Source organism: Thamnophis sirtalis, unplaced genomic scaffold, assembly GCF_051295495.1.
Source record: "Thamnophis sirtalis isolate CommonGarterSnake01/CBP01778 unplaced genomic scaffold, rThaSir2_p1.2 scaffold_5, whole genome shotgun sequence".
Classification (NCBI taxonomy): domain Eukaryota; kingdom Metazoa; phylum Chordata; class Lepidosauria; order Squamata; family Natricidae; genus Thamnophis; species Thamnophis sirtalis.
In genome coordinates, this window is record NW_028261385.1 from 116,096,912 (window position 1) to 116,119,799 (window position 22,888).

General features: G+C 42.9%; 1 protein-coding gene across 5 annotated transcripts in view; it reads right to left on the reverse strand.

Annotated features, from left to right (window-relative positions):
- Positions 1 to 22,592, reverse strand: part of LOC148045603 (RCC1 and BTB domain-containing protein 2-like) — a 59,281-nt gene extending 36,689 nt beyond the window's left edge. For 4 of the 5 annotated variants that reach the window (XM_087716694.1, XM_087716692.1, XM_087716693.1 and 1 more), the window contains exons 1-5: positions 22,516 to 22,592; positions 18,526 to 18,654; positions 17,672 to 17,822; positions 5,526 to 5,692; positions 3,113 to 3,271 (exon numbers count right to left, since the gene is read on the reverse strand). In XM_087716694.1, coding sequence (XP_087572820.1) covers positions 3,113 to 3,271; positions 5,526 to 5,692; positions 17,672 to 17,822; positions 18,526 to 18,651 — 603 coding nt within the window. In that variant the 5' untranslated portion in view covers positions 18,652 to 18,654; positions 22,516 to 22,592. Of the gene's footprint in view, positions 1 to 3,112; positions 3,272 to 5,525; positions 5,693 to 17,671; positions 17,823 to 18,525; positions 18,656 to 22,515 lie in introns of those variants that run through there. The other variant, XM_087716695.1, reaches the window with a different exon arrangement.
- Positions 22,593 to 22,888: the final 296 nt, after the last annotated feature.

The window sequence follows — 22,888 nt, forward strand, 5'->3', positions numbered from 1 at the left end:
AACCAGGGGATGATAAATTGTCTCATGCTCAGGGAAATCTCAACTGATTCCAAGGTGGCAAACAGCTTGAATAATTTTATCTTTAAATACTCCCTTTCAACTCCAACACTGCATCAGTGAAAATGGCAGCTTGATAGTTTTTCTTGATTTCCCTTCCCATTATCTCTTGTGTCCTTCAGATAAGAGTGATGGGCCATGAGAATCTTAGGAAAAGCGGTGTCATTTGTCAATTACTCTTTTAAAAAACAAACAAACCCACAAGGAAGAACATAAAGGCAATAATAAAATACATAAATATATAAGTCAATAGCTGTTTAAAAGCTCCAGATAGCAAATTATCTTTGCTAGCTTCCCTAAGAACAGTCTATCTTTAAAGGAGGCAGCCCATGTCTACAAACTACTTTGGTCTTCATGATGTTCAGAGGACAGGAGCTCATGAAAATCTCAATGAGAAGTTTGAGTCAGAAGAATAAAATTGCCGCATGACTGCAAGACCTCTTTTAAGTTTAAGAAAGTATTAAACTGAATGATGAATTAATGGGATCTAACTTGAAACTAATTCAACATCTCTAACATCTGTATAAGTGCATTTAATAAACAATTTACTGTATTTTACACTGGTTGTCATCAAGCAAAGGCTCCCTGCCATACATTCAACAACTGAGACAGGAAGTCAGACAGACATGTAAGCAAGCATTAGTTTTCAAGAAGCACAGTGGAAGGATGAACCAAGACTATTCAAAACTATTTGTCCCATATACTCAATATGGTAAATAAAACCTGTAATATATCTATTTAATTTCCAGTCCACAACAACTTTTAGCTAATTATTCAGAACGTAACCTTCATTATTTCTATTGAATTATAACAAGATAAATGCTAACACTATCTCAATTAAAACCATCTTTCCAATTTAATATACAGATTTAGCAGCACAAAGTACATTCTCTTTATACTAATTCTTGGAAACTGCAATGATAAGGTTAAAACTTCCTAGCTGAAATCCAAAGAGACTCATGAAAGTTCAGGTATGTGTCGCAACCTAAAGGTCACTAGCCTACATTACACAACAAGGAGAAAAATAAGGGAGGGGGGAGGAGAGGTATTGTCCAAATGAGTTAGATAAAGGCATCTTATTTATTCTGCATTCTGGGAGTCCTTGAATAACAATGGCAATTAGGATTGCTGTTGCGATATGGTTTTAAGCGTGACAACAAACCAAGCAATCCCTGTTGCTACTGCAACCCAAGACACGTTCTAGGCTACATAAACAGAGGGATAGAATCAAGATCACGTGAAGTGTTAATACCACTTTTGAATGCCTTGGCCTGAGTCGCTTGAGAGTGGGCGGCATACAAACCCAATAAATGGTAAGGCCACACTTGAAATACTGCATTCAGTTTTGGTCACCACGATGTAGAAAAGATGTGGAGATTCTAGAAAGAGTGCAGAGAAGAGCATCAAAGATAATTAGGGGACTGGAGACTAAAACATATGAAGAACGGTTGCAGGAACTGGAGATGTATAGTTTAATGAAAAGAAAGACTAGGGGAGACATGATAGCAGTGTTCCAATATCTCACAGGTTGCCACAAAGAAGAGGGAGTCAAACTATTCTCCAAGGCACCTGTGGGTAGAACAAGAAGCAATGAGTGGAAACTAATCAAGGAGAGAAGCAACTTAGAACTGAGGAGAAATTTCCTGACAGAGCAATTAATCAGTGGAACAGCTTGCCTCTAAAAATTGTGAATGTCCCAACACTAGAAGTCTTTAAGAAGATGTTGGATAGCCATATGTCTGGAATGGTATAGGGTTTCCTGCCTAGGCAGCGGGTTGGACTAGAAGACCTCTAAGATGCCTTCCAACTCTGCTATTGTATTAAGTGATTAAAGGGAAAGCAGAGGGAATATGGGGGTACCATAGGCAGGATGGAGAAGGCTCTGGGATGCATGGCACAGTTTGTGTGTGAGTTAGTGAAGAGAATGCTAAGGTCTGGCATCAGCACAGGAAGGAGGTTGCAGTGAGGGAAAGTGGGTGCATTGAATGCATGTGTGGAAAGTAATGAGGTGAAGGAGGGCACAGTGCATGTGTGAAAGTGCAGAAACGCCAGGAGGAGAAGAACAGTCTTGCTCCAATGACTTGTGACCTTCCCCAATACCTTCCCCATTGACTTTGATTGTGGGAAAGCAGCATGCAAATGACAACCACATGATCATGGGGTGCTGTAATCAGTCCTGAGAGTTAATTGCCAATTGCCTAAATTTTGTTTACATAACCATGTAGCTGCTAAAATGGCCAGGACTTTTGAGTCTCTTTGTTCAGCCTTCATAACTTTGAATAGTTGCTGAACAAATGTAGATTAAATGATGTTATAACTGTATCTAAAACACTTTTTATCAAAACCTCTGTCTAATGAATTCCAAGTATAGCAAAGAAGAGGGGAATTAGAAAAGAAATGGAATGGTTAAAAAGAGGAAGAGTCAAATCTAAGCAGAAACAGACTATATTCATATAAAAAGGGAAAACTATTCTGAGGCTGTGACAGAAGGGAGGCAAACATTTGAGTAGTTATTTATTGAGAGATAGAAAAAAGGAGGAATATTAGCAAACAGCCCTTGAAAGGCAGAAGGGCTGCTGGATGTTTCAGTTCAGAAGCCAGCTTGGGCTCCATCATCTGAACTGTAAAAAAGACAGCAAAAACAGAGATCGAGAAAATACAACCAAAAGCATCCAGAAGGAAATGCAAGTATAACCACTCTTATCCTACATTAGAATTTTTCCTGAGAACAAAACTAACCACATTTCTTTTGATTTAATTCACAAGTCTCAACAAGAGAACGAGAAACCATATTTACTGATGGTGACACTTCTTATGCAATAGTACTGGGTGTCCATTTATATCTCATATAAAAAAAGCATTACTATTTCTGTTTATGAAAATTTTTAGAAAGTTAACTAATATTTAAATTCTACTATCTTAAAATTCAGCATATAGGTTTGACATATAATTCTTAATTGGCTAATAATTGAAGAGACAGACACCATGAACAATTTAGCACATAAGGCTTTGTATGTTAAAAGAATAAGGTCTGTAATACAGAACAATAACTTACCTCGCCATTTTCTATCACAGCCATTGAGCACATCTGTCCACAAGCAATGTTAATTGCTATCTTATTTTGTAAGCAGCCAGTAACTCTTTGAGGAATAGGCTGATTGGCTGTTGAACCAGATCCAATTTGTCCTGAATTATTATTACCCCATGAATACACCTGCAAAAATAAACTAGTAACAGACTGATACGCCATTCTAGAAATATATTTGTTTTCATAAAAATAGCACATAGAAAGAATGGAAAGCAAAATTAGCTAACTGATATGGATTCAACTGCATGCAGATCTATTGTGTTTTGTGCATGGAATAAAACATCTTTTTTTGTGGACAGATTTCTGTCAATACTTCTAGCACCTTTTCCCTAGCAAACTATGTTATTGAATTATCATGTCTTAAAGTACAAAAATAATATTGAAATAAAAATAATACAAAAGTATTTGCAACCAATGCTTCAGTCACACCAATTCAAATATTTTACCTACTATAAAAATCAATTACACAAAATTAATGCTGCTTAATTATTCAGGTTTCACATTTGAAATCAACAAGATGCTTCAGAGTCTGCAGCAGTCTTGCAACTCTTTAAATCAAAGATGTCTCTTCCCCAAACTGCATACAGATGCATTTATATTCCAGTTCACATACTTAACCAGTGGTGGGTTTCAAATTTTAGAACCTTTCTGTAGGTATGGCCTGTTTTGTGGGAGTGGCTCAGAAGTCATGTGACTGGGTGGGAGTGGCTTGGCAGTCGTGTGACTGGGTGGGTATGGCCAAGTTGGAAAATGTGGTGAAACTCACTTAACAACGCTCATGCTTAGCAACCAAAATTTTGGGCTCAATTGTTACCATAAGTTCTCTTTCTTTCTTCTTTCTTCCCTCCTTCCTTCTTTCTTGTGTCTCTCTCTCCTACTTACTTTCTCTCTCTCTATTTCTCTCTCTCTCACACAGACACACAAACACACACACACAACCACCATTTTCCTCCTGTCTGCCACTGACAGCTCTCAAAGAGAAGGAAGTGTAAAGACTTGTGCCTTGGGAAGGGGTTGGACTAGATTACCTCCATGTTCCCTTGCATCCCTTTATGTTCTCTGTCCCATTTAGTCACAAACAGCCCCATTCACTTTGGTCACAAACTCCACTCACCCTGCGCGTGCCCTGGTCCCACCCAAGGAGGCGAGCTGTGGGGTGGAGGAAAGGAGGGAGTCTGTGGCTCCACCTCTCTCGATCTTCTTCCCCGCCTAGGTTCTGCGCATCCGGCACAACCCACCACCCCGCCTTTCCTGGGACTTTGCCTTTCTCTGACGGGTGGGCGGGGGCTGCGCCGGGGAGGTGGCCATCGTTTGCCCTGGAGCTGCGGGTGAAGGAGCGGCTGATGCTCGGGCCAGCCAAGATCGGCAGGACCTGGCTCCCCCCACGCCCGAACTCTGGGTGCTGAACCTTTGGTCCTGCCCCCGTGGGCTTCAGGCACCAAAGGCACTGGGCAAGGTTGTGCAAGTGCTTGCTGCCCTGCCTGGCTCCCACAATGGAAAATAACAGAAGAAGCTCTAACTGACAAGAGGGACACTGGTTCTACTAGGAAATAAAACAGAGGAAAAGTTCTCATTGTAGGTTCTGCGGGCGGGAGGTGCTGCTGCTGAGGTGGCAGTGGAGTCAGGGTGCTGCCCACTGAGCAGCGTGACCCACAGCAAACCCAGAAGTAGTAATTGCTGCCGCTCCGTGCCACCATTGCTTGCTCCCCCTCAGGCCGGCGATTGAGCACGCAGAGGGGGAGCTAAGAAAGCCGACAGTCTGGATTTGATACCCAAGCACCAAGCTCTTATTATTTGCTTGAGATCCTGCCCACCTAGTAGTTCGAAAGCATACCAATGCAAATAGATAAATAGGCACCACTTCAATGGGAAGGTAAGGGTGTTCCATGCGCTTTGGCATATAGTTATGCTGACCACATGACCACAGAAGCATCTTTGGAAAATGCTGGCTCTCTCAGCTAAGAAACAGAGATGAGTATTTCCCCCTTGAGTAGTACATGATTTAACACCAAATTCTGGCTGCTTTAAAATTTTTATATAAAACTCCCCCCTTTGGTTTTTTTCCTGAAAATCTGAAAAACATGAACTGATGATTTCTGGATTTGCCCATTTAAAAAGGACTATATATGTGAGAAGGAAATTACACTATGTTATTTTGATAGGGGAAATGATATCAAGCAAATCTAATTGGTGTAGATTGAAAGTAGCTTCTTTAAGCATCTTCACTTTCTATTGTTTTCAACACATTTTTCTTCTTTTTATTTGATTTTTCTTCATTTTTCACATCTTTTCTTTGTTCTTTAATAAAAATTATATAAAAAAATAAAATTGATACAAAATTCAAAAGCAACTTGCACAGAATTACAATAATTCTTCTCACCGCACCATCAGCAGTCAATACCATTGAATGATGTGAGCCACAGGCAACTTCAATTACTTTTTTGTTTATCAAGTTGGTGGAGATTTGGCAAGGAATGTAGCTATGACTGGTTGTTCCATTTCCCAGTTGACTGTAAGCATTATGACCCCAAGCATATACTTCTCCTTCTATAAGAAAAGAAAATAGTTTTGAAAGGCTGATATAAAAACTGGCTACATTACAAGCTATCTTTTTTACAATGAATAACAAGATGATTTTCCTTCATTGTGAAATAATTACATAAATCACAAATAAATGAAAAAAGAAACTTTTCCTAACATTAATCAATATAATAAAGATTGAAACAAATAAACAGAGTAGATGGCAGGCTGAGAAGGGAATGGTGTCTGTCAACCAATCAATATTCAAATATTGTGAAGAAGGCGCCAATGTCGCTATGATATGGACATGCGGTCTCGATGCTCAGAGACCGCAGCCAATACTTTTGCTGCTGGGTGGTCCAATTGGACCTAAACTGTCCCGCAGTGATGGTGAACAGGAAGAATACATCTTGCTGACTTCAGGGACTGTTTTTCTAACTCATTTAAAGATTGGACTCTTTTTTCTAACTTGAAATACAAAAAATATATAAAAGAAATAAGATTTCCAATAGTAACACTGCTGCTCGGAGGCTGGAGGGTTTGTTTATTGGAGTTTGTATACTGGAAATGGAACACCTTTGTTTTCTTTGCTGATTGTTTTGGCTTGGCACTGCAAGGTCTTACTGCTTGGTTATAGAGAGTGATAAGAAGGGAAGCACACAGATGTCCCTTTGAACTATATCTCTAACCAGAGAAAAGTGAAAACAAATGTTTTTGTGATTCTATGTTTATTTTTTTTAACCTTCCAAGCTAGAGCAGCTGTGTTTGTTAGCTGGAAAGAATGGCATAATTTCAAAAGTAAACAGAAATCTTGAGCCTGCAAAATATATTTTCAGAAATACAGAAATTACCAAATACATATGGGAGGATAAACAAGAAGTTGGAAGACTTAGAGCACATAACAGCAAAATATGATGAAGAAGTTGAAGATGTTTATCAAATGCAAAATGTGGTGGTTAAAATTCAAAAAATCATGAGTAGTGTTATGATGAGTATAATTGGATATGAATATGGAATGTACCCATGTAAGGAAGATTAGAAATCCCTTTGGATTATACATAAAGATTAATAAAAAAGGTAACTTAGTTACAGTTAAAGTTTTGATTATTAGGGGGAAAATGTTATGATACAGGATATAGTCAAATAAAGGAGGGATAAGAATAACAATGTATATATAGAAATGGGTATAATATAGAAACTGGATGTAAATTTTAAACAGTGATTTGCAAAGGACGATTAGAAAACTTTGTTATTAAATATTATGGATGTTTAGCTAGAATAGGACATAAGGGTTTAGTGTTAGTGGATGATTTTAGAAATAGTAATTGAAAGGCCAGTATGTGGCTATGAATTAAACTTTGGTATATTTTATGATGATGTTTAAATAATTATAGTCAAATGAAAATGGAGTTATGATGATGATAATATGTATAAATATCTGAGTTAAAATACTTAAGTTAATATGAATTATGTTTGTTGACTGTGGAAGAGATGCACGAAAGTCTTTTTGTAACCAACTGATACACTTTCTACAGCATGTAAAGGATTGTGTTTGTTTTAAATTAAAAATATTTTTTAAAAAAAAATCAAATATTGTTATTCTTGAAGTGGAACTTCTTTTACATGATATACAAAATAATATGACCATCTGTTTTCTCTTTTATTATCCCATTCTTATGAAAAAGATCAAAATATCAAAGCTTTTCCCCACATTGACTTCAAAGGGCTTGTTTACAGCTGCAGATATAATCAGAATGTTCTGGAGCTAAACTACATTTGACAGACCTAAGATTCCTTCTTTGGGGCATATATCTCAGAGATTTACTCTGTTACCTCAGTTTCTTAAAGCTACCATCATAACTCTAATTTAGACATATTTCTTGAGTTGGAAATGTAGAAAGTTTATACTTTGAAGAACTAGAATTTCACATATACTGCTTGTTCTTCACTTCTCTATACATCACTTATATAGATACCTAGTAAGCTGCAGTTATCTGACAACTAGGCCTTAACTACACCCTATCTAGGCAATAGTGTCACATGAAGTCTGACATCTGATTTAATAGTTCTGACATGTCAGAAAACTGAATATTTTATGAACTTGCAAGTGACATTGATATTGTTCAGGTCCACAGATAACGGTGGAAAATATTTAGCTAAGTGAATGATTACTATATCTACTGGTTGTGACTCAGCATATGTCTCCTGTGAGTCTTTTCGGGATACAAGATTCATTATGCAGCTGTGGCTCGTTAGGGGCATATTCTGGGGATAAAAGGACGAATGGTGCCACGCCCTAGTCACAGGAGTCAACATTCCTTGGTTCGTTCAACATTGTTTGATCATCAGTCATGGTTTATGTAAGATTCACTTGGATAAGTGCTTTGTATTTTTGTAACCCTGATTTATAGAGACTTTGGAAAAAGTGCTCTGTATTTCTGTAACCCTGATTCATAGAGACTTTGGAAGAAGTGTTTTGCTTTCGTTTTGTTCAACTTGTGTTGCCGTAAGAAAGATTTGTTTTCATTCAGTTATCTGGTCAAAGACTCTATTTATGTTATTTCTGGGCTCAAAGCCAGTCGGAGCCGAGAACTGATAAAGAAAAGTCCTTTTAAGTTTGTCTGCTTGCCATTTGTTAACGAGCCGTGAAGGGGGGACAGAACATCTACTGTATGCACATACTTTTGTGACATGCAAATATGACCATCTTAAATAACTCACTCTATTCAAAATAAAAACTATGATAATTAATCAATAGTGACAAATTTTCACAACCATTTTATTACTGTGGAACTGGGCAGATGGCCTGTAGCATTTGTCCAAAAAGTAAAACATTATGGGAACTCATTCCCTAAATGGTCTGGTCCAAGGCTTGTCCAGATACAGGAATTAAGAATCCAAATGGACCTTACATGAAGAATGGGTATTGGTTATGACTTGATACACTCATTCTCACTGCAGGTGGAGACAGCAGTCAAATAGGGTTAACTCCGTCCAGTAACCAATAGGGCTGAGTCTACAGTTTATAAAACCATCCTCCGTGAAGCTCCTCCCCAGCTTTCGATGAAGATGGACTGAGGGGGAGTTGATATGATGATAGAGAAGAAAGGAAAAAGAAAGGGAAGAGAGAGGCCTATCCTAGTCCTATCAAAGGCTGGGCCCTGACTGGAACAGGGTGGGGTTGACTGCTGTCTTCACCTGCAGTGAGAATATCAAGTAAGTACCAACACCCATTCTCTACGATTGGTGGAGACAGCAGTCAGATAGGGACATACCCAAGCTTGGGTTAAGGGAGGAATCCGGTCCCCATGGAAAAGGACTCCAAGGAATGGACTTGTTATAAGCCCCCTCTTTCTAAAGGCAGCTTCAGCAGAAACAAAGAGTTCTATCTTATAATGGCGAATAAAGGGGGCTGGGGATGTCCACGTGACCACCCTACAAATTTCCTCCACTGAAGCCTGAGTAGCCCAGGCTGCAGTCGTGGTCACATTCCGGGTGGAGTGAGCCATTATGCCTTGAGGAGGATGCAGATCGTTCGCCCTGTATGCCTTAGAAATACAGGCTCTAAGCCAGTGCCCTACAGTGGAAGAAGAGATCTTGGAGCCAAGGGAAGCTGGTTGAAAAGAAATTAGTAAGGCCTCAGAATGCCTAAATGAAGCAGTATGTTTGATGTAAATACATAAAGCCCTGTGAACGTCTAGGTTATGCCACTTCTGTTTTAACCTATGAGTAGGATGTGGACAAAAATTTGGTAGTACAAGTTCTTTGATTTTTATGAAAGGATTAGTTCCCTTTGGATCGAGACGGAGAATGACCCTATCTGCATGAAAGATGCAGAGGTTGCTTCTAATTGACAGTCGCAATTTCAGAAATTTGTCTAACTGAAGTCACTGCGATTAAGAAGGTGACTTTGAGAGTGAGATACTGTAGAGAGACAGTCCGTAATGGTTCGAATGGAGCCTTAGTGAGAAAGTCTAAAACCTCGGTTAGATCCCAAGTTGGGTACCTATGCATGCTGGGAGGACGAATATTGGTCGCTCCTTGGAGGAACTGTCGAATGTGTGTCAGGTGAGAGATGGGCTCACTTGTCGGTAGAGTTAGGACTGTAGAGAGGGCCGCCACTTGACATCTCAACATGTTTGGCGAAAGACCTTTGATGAGGCCCTGTTGGAGAAAGTCTAAAACATTAGCCAGAGGAACAATGTTAGAAGAGGAACACCACTTGCTAAAAGCTCTCCAGGTAGCATTGCATATTCGAGTTGTAGATGGGCGTTGTGAAGCTTGTATGGTTTGAATGACAATGTCCGACAGCCCATCTGCTCTCAGCGCCTCCTGCTCAACCTCCACACTGTTAGTTGCAACCAATGCGGGTCTGGATGATGGATCGAGCCTTGTGAGAGGAAGAGCTTGTGCAACAGAATACGGCATGGAGGTGTTACTGATAGGTCCCCGAACAAGGGACAGCGGGGCCAATGTGGTGCCAAAAGGAGAATTTCCGCCTCGTCTGGCATTTTCCACATCACTCTCTGTATTAGAGGCAGAGGAGGAAACACGTATAGAAGGCCCGAGGTCGAGTACTGGTCTCCCGTATCAGTGGGACAGGTCCTGGAAGAGGTTGTGTGAGATGCTCCACTCGCTGTGGTCTATCTGAGCCAATCGGCTTGAGTGTTGTTGATACCCGAGATGTGTTCTGCCCTGAGGGAGAAGATGGGCTTCCACCCAAAGCCCCAACAACCACACCTCCCTCATCAGTGGTTCGGACCTCATCCCCCCCCTTGCCGATTTACGTGAGCCTTTGCAGTGGTGTTGTCCATGAGGACGAGAACATGGGTGTTGCACACAGTGTTCTGAAATCGCCGAAGGGCTAGCTGGATTGTCCGCAGTTCCAGCCAATTGATGGTGTTGGCACAATCGGCTTGTGACCATAGTCCCTGTGCCATCCCTGTTTGGAAGTGGGTCTCCCACTCCATCAGACTGGCATCCGTGGTGAGTGTGAGATGAACTGGCTCTCAAAAGACTTTCGTGAGTCAATGCTGGTGATAGCCACCACCCCAAGGACTTTGTCACATGTGGGGGAATGCAAACCTGTTGCAGGGAGCAGCTGAGGTTGCTCTTCTGGTACGGTAGCAGGTACCATTGCAGGCAACGGCTGTGGAGGCGTGCCCATGGCACGATGTAGAAGCAGGACACCATCTTCCCCAACAGATGAGACAATTGGAGAAGTTGGGCTCTGCGACGGGTGTGGATTGTTCTGGCCAAATCCTGCAGACTGTTCCGTCGATCTGCTGAGAGGAACACTTTCCCCTGCACAGTATCTATTAAGGCGCCCAGATGTAGGATACGAGTGTCTGGGTTCAGACAGCTCTTTGCAAGATTTATTGAGAAGCCTAGCTCCTGTAGGACTTGAATGGTGGTGTGAATGTCTCTGTGAGCTTGCCCGATGGAGGGGGAAAGCAAGAGAATGTCATCCAGACAGACTTGGATCTGGACCGATCTGAAGCGGGGGTGGGCCACTATCACCGCCAGGACCTGCTGATGACAGCCCGATGGGGAGGGCTCGGTACTGGAAATGATGTCCCCCATACTTGAACCGAAGGAACTGTCTGTGTTCACGAAGGATGGGAATATGCAGATATGCCTCCATGAGGTCCACCAAGGAGAGGTCTCCCTTGCAGATGCTCTCCAAGATGGACTGCAAGGAGTGTACCTTGAACCGTCAATAAATGACGAATCGGTTCAAGACTTTGAGATCCAGAATGGGTCTCCATCCCCCCGAGGCTTTTGGCACCACAAACAGCCAGGAGTAGAATGCCTGGTGTTCTTGGCCCTTGGGCACAGCTTGAATGACCCTGATCTGTAGAAGATGTCAAATGGCCTGTTCCACCAGCTGCCTCTTTTGTATGTTGCGAGACACTGGACAAGGAACAAAATGCATTGGAGGGTTGGAGAGAAATTCCAGGATCAGACCCAGTGGTGGGTTTCAAATTTTTTTAGAACCTCTTCTGTAGGTGTGGTTTATTTTGTGGGAGTGGCTTGGAGGTCATGTGACCATGTGGGCATGGCCAACTTGGAAAATGTGGTGAAACTCGCTAAATGACGCTCTTGCTTAGCAACTAAAATTTTGGGCTCAATTGTGGTCACAAGTTCTCTTTCTTTCTCTCTCTTTTTTTCTTCCTTTCCTTCTCTTTCTTTCTCTCCTTCTCTTTCTTTCTCTTTTTTTCTCTCACTCTCCCCCATTCCTTCCTTCCGTGTATCTCTCCCACTTTCTTTCTCTCTTCCCTCCCTCCTTCTTTCTTTGTCTCTTTCTGTTTTCCTCCCTCCTTCTTTCTTTCTTTCTTTCTTTCTTTTTCTTTCTTTCTTTCTTTCCCTCTTTCTCTTTCTTTCTCTCTTTCTAAATCACTCTAAGGTTTGATGAAAGCAGTCACAAGTTCAGGGTGAAATAAGTCTTTCTCCAAAACTTGAACCAAGATTTCAACAAAATCCTTTAGGTCAGCATCAAGCTCAGGTTTTGATTTTTATCCAGAGCCCACCAGCTTCAAAAGTTCGGGACAGACCAGGTCTCTCCAGCTTAGCTTTCCCAAATAGCCCTGGCAATTAGGAAACCGTGGGTGTGTGCCACCTCTGAACCCTCAGCCATCCTTGATACTACAAGACTTATTGATGCTCAACTATCATGGGCTTTGGGAGAGTGGCCACCACAAAGGATGGAAGGCAAGCAAGGCTAGGAGGCATCAGAAAGCTAGGATGAGGGATGTCTATGGGGATTCTTGGTCATCCAGGATGACCCAAAAATGCTTTTTGTCCCCTAGAGGCAGCTAGACTTTTTCTGCTTTTTCTTTGAAGACTTTTCACTTCTCCTCCAAGAAGCTTCTTCAGCTCCTCCAGAAGCTTCCTCAGAGCTGAAGAAGCTTCCTGGAGAAGTGAAAGGTCTTCAAAGAAAAAGCAGAAAGTCCAGTTGCCTCTTGGAGAAAAAAAGCACCTTTGGGAGAAACAGATGAGGGCACCTGTAATGTTTGTAATGTTTGTTTGTAATGTTTATTAACATTTGTAGGCCGCCCTTTTCCCTGAGGGGACTCAGGGCGGCTCACATAAAATCAGAGAGGGGAAATACAAACAATGACATAGACACATATAATAAAAGTAATAAGCAACATACATTCATCATTCGGGAGGGGCAACTATCCTTGTCCCCAGGCCTGACGGGCTAGCCAGTTCTTAAGGGCTGTGCGGAAGGCCTGGACGGTGGTGAGGGTACGAATCTCCACGGGGAGTTCGTTCCAAAGGGTCGGGGCTACTACTGAGAAGGCCCTCCTCCTTGTAGTTGCCAGCCGGCACTGGCTGGCCGATGGAATACGGAGGAGGCCCAATCTGTGAGATCTAATTGGTCGCAGGGAGGTAATTGGCAGGAGGCGGTCTCTCAATATCCAGATCCACTACCATGCAGGGCTTTATGGGTGACTAATAGCACCTTGAAGCGCATCCGGAGATCGACAGGTAGCCAACGCAGCTCGCGGAGGATAGGTGTTATGTGGGTGAACCGAGGTGCACCCACAATCACTCACGCGGCCGCGTTCTGTACTAGCTGAAGTCGCCGGATGCTCTTCAAGGGCAGCCCCATGTAGAGCACATTGCAGTATTCCAGCCTAGAGGTCACAAGGGCCCGAGTGACTGTTGTGAGTGCCTCCCGATTCAGGTAGGGTCGCAACTGGCGCACCAGGCGAACCTGGGCGAATGCCCCGTCACAGCCGTCAGGTGGTGGTCAAATGATAGCTGTGGATCCAGGAGGACTCCCAAGTTGCGAACCCTCTCTGAGGGGTATAAAATTTGACCCCCCAGCCTGAGTGATGGAATATTGGTCGAATCTTTGGGAGGGAAACACAACAGCCACTCGGTCTTTTCTGGGTTGAGCACAAGCTTGTTAACCCTCATCCAGTCCATAACGGCCTCAAGGCCTCGGCTCATCACGTCTGCTGCTTCATTGAGTTGGCACGGGGCGGACAGATACAACTGGGTATCGTCCGCATATTGATGGTATCTGATCCCGTGCCTACGGATGATCTCTCCCAGCGGTTTCATGTAGATGTTGAATAGTAGGGGGGATAAGACCGAGCCCTGAGGCACCCCATATGTTAGGGGTCTAGGGGACGATCTCTGCCCCCCCACTAACACCGACTGCGACCTGTCCGAGAGATAGGAGGAGAACCACCGCAATACGGTGCCTCCCACTCCCACCTCCCGCAGTCGTCGCAGAAGGATACCATGGTCGATGGTATCGAAAGCCGCTGAGAGGTCAAGGAGGACCAGGATGGAGGAATATCCTCCATCTCTGGCTCTCCAGAGATCATCGGTCAATGCGACCAAAGCGGTTTCTGTGCTGTAACCGGGTCTGAAGCCTGACTGGAAGGGGTCGAGATAGTTTGCTTCCTCCAAGGACCGTTGGAGCTGAAAGGCCACCACCTTCTCAACAACCTTCCCAAGGAAGGGAAGGTTGGAGACTGGGCGATAGTTATTAAGAACAGCTGGATCCAAAGATGGCTTCTTTAGGAGGGGTCTCACCACCGCCGCTTTCAGTGCGGCGGGGAAGTTCCCCTCCCGAAGAGAGGCGGTCATAACCGCCTGGATCCAGCCTCGTGTCACCTCACTGCTGTTAGTAACCAGCCATGAGGGACACGGGTCCAGTACGCAGGTGGAGGCACTTACAGCCCTCATGGCCTTGTCCACATCCCCGGGGGTAACATCCTGAAACTCAACCCAGAGATGTTCTACCTGATCCTCTTGTGCCTCGGCTGGAACTGCAGGGATGGAGTCCAAGTCCGACCGAAACCGAGCAATTTTGTCCGTTAAGAATTGGGCATAATCCTCAGCTCTGCCCTGCAAGGGTTCCCTCGCTTCCCTTTTATTTAATAGGGAGCGGGTTATCTTAAACAGGGTGGCTGGGCGGGACTCAGCGGACGCAACCAAGGTGGCTATGTGAGATCTTTTCGCTGCCCTAAGTGCCCTGGTGTATTCCTTGGTGCAGGTGGTTACCATTGCTCGGTTCGATTCGGACTTATCGGACCTCCATCGGTGCTCTAGGCATCTCCTCCGGACCTGGTCCTAGCCTGTGCCCCTCGTGTATGGGCATCCATCCCAAGGAAGGACTCAACCTGGCTTCAAAAAGGGCCCATGCTCCACAGCCAGCCAATCTGCAAAAGCGTGGAGGTGGGCAGTGGGGGACGTGCGTTCAAGACCAGTCACACCCAAGTTCCCCCAACATAGTGCCTGGACATGCGGGGGGGGGAGGGTAGGTTGGTGGGCAAGGGATAAAAGTTGTGGATATGGCATCTGCCCTCCCTGCAAAAAGCATCCCCGCCTTTGCATCGGGTGGTTTCTTTAACCCTCGGCTGCACTGTGCTTTTGCAAAACAAGCCTGCCCTCAACCTAAAGCGGGTGTGTGGACAGCTGTTGTTGCTACTCATGCTGTTGCTGAGCTCCTGAAGAGCCATGCTCATGCTGGCAATCCGGAGGGCAAGGGGAAGAAGTTTCTCTTCTGCCTTATGACCTCCTCTGCTCCTCCTTTACCCAAAGCGAGATGCAGCTAGCAGTGCCCGCGGTGGCCCAGGGCCAAGGTGGCCTATTGTAAAGTTGGGCCCCTTTTCTGTGCCAAGCGGGAAGGGAGTGTAAGCAAAGGAGGAGGCTGAGAGCCAGGCGGAGGAAGGGGGAAACCCTAGCAAGGGATGCCTGCCGCCAACTATAAGCCAGTTGATCAGGGCAGCATGCTGCAGCCCCTCGTGCCGCGCTTTACCCCACGTGCAATCCCTTTATTGCAAAATGAAGAAATTTCTGTCATCTGCTCTCATGGAAAGCAGCATTCATCAAATCAATGTAAATCAATGTAAACCAATCTCTGTAGATTTTGCAATGAGAGAAAGAATGCAAACGGAAATGGCAGCATGTTATGAATCCTACATGCACTCATAACAACAGTATGAAACTAGAACAGATGCAATTTACTATTCAGCTTAGAAGTCTAGCTTGTTATTAACTACATTAATCATCTAGGCTGGAGAACAAGTGGCTATTTCATGATCTCTTCTTTATTCAGAGATGTCTCTAAATAAATTTAAATAACCCAACAGAAATTTCATTTTAACATTTTTTTTAAGTATAACACAGTGGCCTGAATGCAGAACTGCAGGCTAACTCTGCCCACAGCTAGGAATTCGATTCTGACCAGCTTAAGCTTGACTCAGCCTTTCATCCTTCCAATGTGGGTAAAATGAGGACCCAGATTGTTGAGGGAAATATTCTGTCTGTAAACCGCTCAGAGAGGGCTGTAAAGCACTATGAAGTATATACCGTATTTTTCGGAGTATAAAACGCACCTTAGTTTTGGGGGAGGAAAATAGGGGGGGGGGGGAATTCTCCCTACCAGGTATTCATCTGGCTAGTCCTTAGCCTGGTCAACTTCAGCACATTAGTTTATTCACTGGTTTTGAGGTTGGGGATGGTGGGGGCTGTGCTTCTAAAGCACAGCTGATTGTTGGAGGGAACTCCAGTGACTAAAGCAAGCAAAGCGGGGAAGGGGTAAGAGAAGGCAACTTTTCCGGGTAGCCATTTTGGACACCATGCATTGAGCATTTGGAGGCTGAAAGTGCAACGCGTGGAGCCCAAAATCACAACCCATTGTTGGTGGCAATTTCTGCAGCCAGGAAGAGTACACGCGGAGGCCAAAGTGTAGGGACCGGCAGGTGGGAGGGGCTACATTCAGAGTATAAGACGCACCCAAAATTCTCAGCCTATTTTAGGAGGGAAAAAAGTGCATCTTATACTCCGAAAAATACAGTACAGTGCTATTATTATAACCTAAAATTGAACAGTATCAAAACAATGAAGCACAGCTCAGCAACTGCAATGATCTTATAAACAGAGTCTGTTCATTGTTCCTTGTAAATCTTGAGAGGGAACCTTTCAGAGCCCACCAAATATAGGTCACTTCTAGAATATTTCAAGGAAATTTGGATAAAATTTAATTCTCTAGAAAGAAATTATCTTCATGCAATACTGATATATTGTTTTTTCCATTCCCTAATGTCTTTTTAGTGCAATCTACTATCTCCTAATTAATTCCCTAACATCACTAGGTATAGGATGCATTATATTCAATCAATAATTTGTTGTTTTTTATATCCCATCTTGCTGCTGTATCCAAGCACATATATAATCTAATTTACATAAATCTATAAAGAGGGACTTTAACAAAATAATGTATTTTTAGCATATCCCATTAACCAAAACTCTAGGGCAAACAGAAACAAAATTTGAAACTTTTAACCTAGTCAGATTGTATAGACTTGCTTGATTTTTGATAATGTGTTTTGAGGTAGAAACACATTTCATTTCTCATGATGCTTTGTAACATTTAATGAAGAATATGTACAACTATAGAATAAATATATCCTAAAATTAAAAAAGCTTACCTGTCATCCAAGATCAGTTTTATTACAAATTTTGAATATTTCTTAGCCATGTGACATTTAAAAGTAAATTGCTAAGTGTTATTACAAGGAGTCCTTAACTTATGACCACTTTTTTTTATGACTGTTTGAAGTTATGACGGTGTTGAAAAAATGATTTTATGATCAGTCCTCACACTTACAACTTGTGCAGCATTCACACAAATAAAGTTCAGGTAGTTAGCAGCCAGCATTATATTTACAATGGCTGCAGTCTCCTAGGGTTACATGATTGTCATTTAAGAACTTCTCAGGGCTTCTGACAAGTCAATGGGTTAAACTGGATTCTCTTAATACCTGCAGCATAAAAATAATACAATAGCGTGTGACTCATTTAATCATTGCATTGTTTAACTTTGTCAAGTACAAGTCAAGAAAAGTAATTTCAGCATCTCCCCAGAATTTCTTAACTTTCCTTTCTTAATAATAGCTATTTTCAAAAGAAAGAACAAAACACCCTTGCCAAGGAATATATTAATAAAATAACCACAGTTAGAACCACATAACATACCAGTAGTAGCCAGAACAACATGAGGTCCACTTCCATAACTGAGGGAAGCTAATTTTTTGCCACAAAAAATATCTATTCTTCGAGGTTCAATGCTGCTCTGTACATCACCAATTCCCAAACATCCACTGCAGTTAGTGCCTAAAGCAAAAACCTATTACACAATAATACTGTCAGTACCAAAATACTTTTATAAGCATATATAATTAAAATATTTAAAAACATCCCAAATACATTTATAGTGAATTTTGAGTTTACATATTTGAAGATATATATTTTAGCCACATTTCTGCCATGTATTCTGCCCTAAAGGAAACCAAAAATGTACATTAATAAAGCCAATTTTTTTTATAATAAACATGCAAGTGATGCTTATTTAACAGATGTACAATATTGCATATTTATTCTTTTTTGTGTTAGACTCGGGGAAAAGCTACATATTAAGCAAGGCAGGGAGAAATTTCATGCCTTCCAAATGATGAGCCGAGGTGGCGCAGTGGTTAGGGTGCAGTACTGCAGGCCACTTCAGCTGACTGTGATCTGCAGCGGTTCAAATCTCACCGGCTCAAGGTCCACTCAGCCTTCCATCCTTCTGAGGTGGGTGAAATGAGGACCCAGACTGTGGGGGCAAGTTGCTGACTCAATTTGCTAAAAAATTTGTAAACCGCTTAGAGAGGGCTGAAAGCCCTATTAAGCGGTATAGAAGTCTAATAATAAATAAAATAAATAAATCTTAATACAAATGTGCACGGAAAGATTCTTGGCATGTCAAGCTTCAGATTTGTATGGAATCATGAACAATTAAAGTTAAAGTCGATACCAAGACAGCTATTAACTGTTATATCTTCAAAAGTTACCTCATCATTTTCAGTTGCATAAACAACTTCATTGCCAGCACTGCCAAATACGCAAACCTGACGAATTAACTTCAATTCCTCTTGAGAGTGGAGAGCAAATAATGGCCATTTCCCAACATCCAGCATCTTCTGTTTCAGTAAAAATATAGTATATACAGATATTGTGTAATATGTCTACGGATAATGAAGAAACTCAACCTTTCAACCCACTCTGATAACATTAATTATAAATGCACCTTTCCCCATCTATGTAATCCTGAGAAAGGAGTCAGTTGTGTCATGAAATTGATATATCACTTATGTGTTTACATTGTGTACCACATATCTGGTTTCTCATCTCCCCAAGATCCCATGTATGTTTAGAGCAATCTCATATTGCTTTAATAATAAATACTATATTGTAGTGATCAGGGGCACAGTCATATTGCTTTAATGTAATTCAATTGCAATAATTAGGTTCTGATTAAAAGAGAGCAGATACAAAAGCTTAAGTCAGCAAATTTTTTAAACACCCTGCTGTTTTAGGAGAACCTCTTATCTCTAACTCACTGACATTTTGAGAAATAACATTTACTACAGAGGGAAGCAAAATAAGCCTCTTTCTTGAGGTACTGCAGCCCAAACTTATACAAGTATGAGATAGTTCAGACTTGGCAAATTTTGGGATTAACTGTGTACTGTAACTTCCTAACTCTGTGGAAACTCTGTGGAAACAGTTCAGTTTAATGAGTCAAATTAAGATTAGTTGAGGGACAAATTTCTATAAAAGGCAATGTTTGTAGCTCAGCACTGAACTGTGGGGTCCTTGGTACTCTCTAAACTAGGCTGTTTTCTTTCAGACATTCCATTACCAAACTAGTAACTTATGGTAATCAATGCTAGTAGAGACCTCACTTCCTACTAGCAATGTTGATGTTATCTACCTAAGTGCCGAGGTGGCTCAGTGGTTAGGTGTAGTACTGCAGGCCACTTCAGCTGACTGTTATCTGCAGTTCAGCGGTTCTATCCTCACCAGCTCAAGGTTGACTCAGCCTTCCATTTTCATTTTCATTTTATTAAGCATTTATAGGCCGCCCTTTTCCCTGAGGGGACTCAGGGCGGCTTACAATAATAAGGCGGGGGGGAGTGCAGGACAAAACACAAAAAGAAAATGTGAGTAGAAATAATTAGCAATAAAAACCCAACATTCATTCAACATTCGGGAGGGGCGAGAATAAGGTCTTATCCCCAGGCCTGACGGGATAGCCAGATCTTAAGGGCTGTGTGGAAGGCCTGGACGGTGGTGAGGGTGCGGATCTCCACGGGGAGATTGTTCCATAGCGTCGGAGCTGCAACTGAGAAGGCTCTCCTCCACGTAGTCGCCAGTTGGCACTGACTGGCGGATGGAATTCGGAGGAGGCCTACTCTATGCGATCTGATGGGACGGAGGGAGGTAATTCCATCCTTCCGAGGTGGGTGAAATGAGGACCCAGACTGTGAGGGCGATATGCTGACTCTGTAAACAGCTTAGAGAGGGCTGAAAACCCTATGAAGCGGTATATAAGTCTAACTGCTATTGCTATTGCTATCTAGTTTGGTAATGAAATATCTGCAAGAAAACAAGTTCAGAGTGCACCAAAGAACATGAGAGACTCCTGTATAGTTACTTTTATTCTATTCATTTTTATTAATGGATCTCCTTATTGTGTTTTAGGAACATCCACACTGCCGAGCCTTCTCAAGAAACGGTTGCAAATTTTGCAACCTTCGAGCCTTTCAAGGAAAAGTTCAAAACTAAACATAATAATTTGTGGGGCTCACAAAAGGATATATAGGTGTGAATCAACTTCTGTGGTCATAATTGCCAACTCAGATTTCTAAAATGTTTCCGGGGGGGGGAGGACGAGGAGGAGCAATGAGGGGGTCCAGGCCAACATACACATACGCGTGCACGCGCGCGCTAAATAAGCTCGGTCTTACAAGGAATTCGCTTGTGTTCCCGCAGAGTCGAGCGGGAGAAAGGACGAGGCCGTCCCGCAGTCTCCTCCCTGCGGTCTCCTGCAGGGGTAGCGCTTGGTCCAAACGTACTTCCAGCACTCTAGCCGTTCCGGCAGGGGCAGCAGCAACCAGGCAGGCAGGAGAAACAGAGCGGCAATTTCTGCCCAATCGCCCCCACCGCTTCTGATTCGCCGCTTCTGATTCGCAAGGCCCGGAGCGATGGGGGGGAGGGACTTTGCCGTTTTGATGAAAGGAGGCGGCGCGTTGCTATCACGGAACAGCGAGAACTGTCGTGGCTTCGGTCTCTTGGTCCTAGGGTAAAATCTTGCTATGGAGTAAAACCGCGTTCCTGCTTTGCAAGAGCAATGACAGTGCTGTAGAAATACTGTATCCTGGACTGCATAAATCCTGGCGATCGTTAAATGGCAGTACCGTATAAGGGGAGCTTTTCGTGGGTCCTACTGCCACCCAGCGATGGTCTTGATTAATGAGCGTGCATAAAATGGTAGTTTTTGACCAAAATACAGGCAAAATCTATCCTAAGCGTCGAGTGAGGTAATAATGAAGTGCTTGGTCAGGGCAAGAAAAACACAACCTTTTTATTTAGTCGAAGTCTATCCACTCTCAAACCCTAGGATCTTCGGGGAATATGGATCCCGCAGGAAGCGCCGCCGTGGCTCTTCCCGCCCTCTGAGGCGCCGCTGCTGCCGAAAAGGCTACTCAAGTACTGCTGGGGAGCCTCTGGCCGCCCAGGCGGCCGCGTGTGCGGAGGCGGGGAGAGAACGGAGCCCCCCATCGCCAGGACTCGAGGGGGCCGGCGCTTCCTTTCGGAACAGGATTGAGCCAATCGGGGAAAGGAAGCCCCGTTCTGCCCTTTAGTTTACTCGTTAAGAAACGTCGGTCTAGTAATTCGATTCCTGCTCTGGTTTATGACGAAAGAAGTGACATTGGATGCATATTCACGAAGTCGCTCACTCGGCGGGTTGAGCCGAATTATTTCCAGCTCCTTTGCTAGTGGTGGCACGTGCTTTCCTCTGTATAAAATAACTGTAACGTAACTCTAGTACACTGCAAGAGGGTTAGGCATGCTCTGGGGTGGATCACCAGTGGAGCGGTTAGTATTCACCGCTTCTCCATAGAGGTGAATTCGATGATTTTTTTTTTTAGCAAGAAAACTCGTCTCAATTATAGGAGACCCTTTACACCAGTGTTTCTCAACCTTGGCAACTTGAAAATGTCCGGACTTCCACTCCCAGAATTCCCCAGCCAGCGAATGCTGACTGGGGAATTCTGGGAGTGGAAGTCCGGGCATCTTCAAGTTGCCAAGGTTGAAAAACACTGCTTTACACACTTTCCAACATTCCGTTGCATTTCGCACCAGAGCTCAACCTGAGGGTAACTTTCCTGTACTAAGTAATTTGCCTAGAAGGAGCCCCTTCCAGGACTTCTTGTTCTGATGTCCTAGTCTAGCACGTTGTTTAGGGCAGGGCTTCTCAAAATTTATAGTATTGTAACTCCCTAAAACGGATACTTGAATTTGTATAATCTTCTACATGAATAAAACTGGTTGGTTGGTTAGAATTCTGCAAGAAAACGTGCCGTTTACTAAAATTCTCACCATCGTTCCAGACCTATGCTGTTTTAACAGTCATCTCCCCCCACCCCCCATTTTTAAAAAACTAGAATTTAAACAAAATTCTAAATTTCACTCTTACGTGTTCTATGGAAACTACATATGTTTCTTTTGCTGGTCATTTATTTTTATCCTGCTTTTATTATTTTTTAATAAATAATTCAAGGTGGCAAACACATCTTTCCTGCTCCTATTATCCTCACAACCACGCTGTGAGGTGGGATGGGCTTGGAGAAAGTGATTTGGCCCAAGGTCACTCTGCTGACTTCCATGCCTAAGGCAGGATTAGAACTGTCAGTCTCTTGGTTTCTAAACAGCAATTAAATTTTTGAAAAAAAAATGATATGCAAATAATTTTGTAAGCCACAATCAGAACTTACCAGCTGAGTTTGACTGAGAGCTGTTTGGCACTTTTGAATTTCACTCCCTGTGTTGCTCGCACAAGGCTGCTACTGCCTAAATAAAGCAGCAGCAAGGTTTGATAGTGCTATCACTTTGGACAAACAGAATAAGCAAACAATTATTTTTTAAATGTGTCCCATTTCTTGGAATCATGATTTACATTTTAAAAATCTTTGGCCCTCACATGTCTCTAGGAGTGGCAAATCATTGTGACCATATGGTGACGTATTGGGATGTTTTTTGTTTTTGTGGAGTAGGGGTGAGGGGCCGCCAGTTTGGCAGGCCTGTTCTAGGATAACCCCTAGGCGTTTTTTGTACTGTCATTTCTTTTTCAGATTTTTACAAACTAGA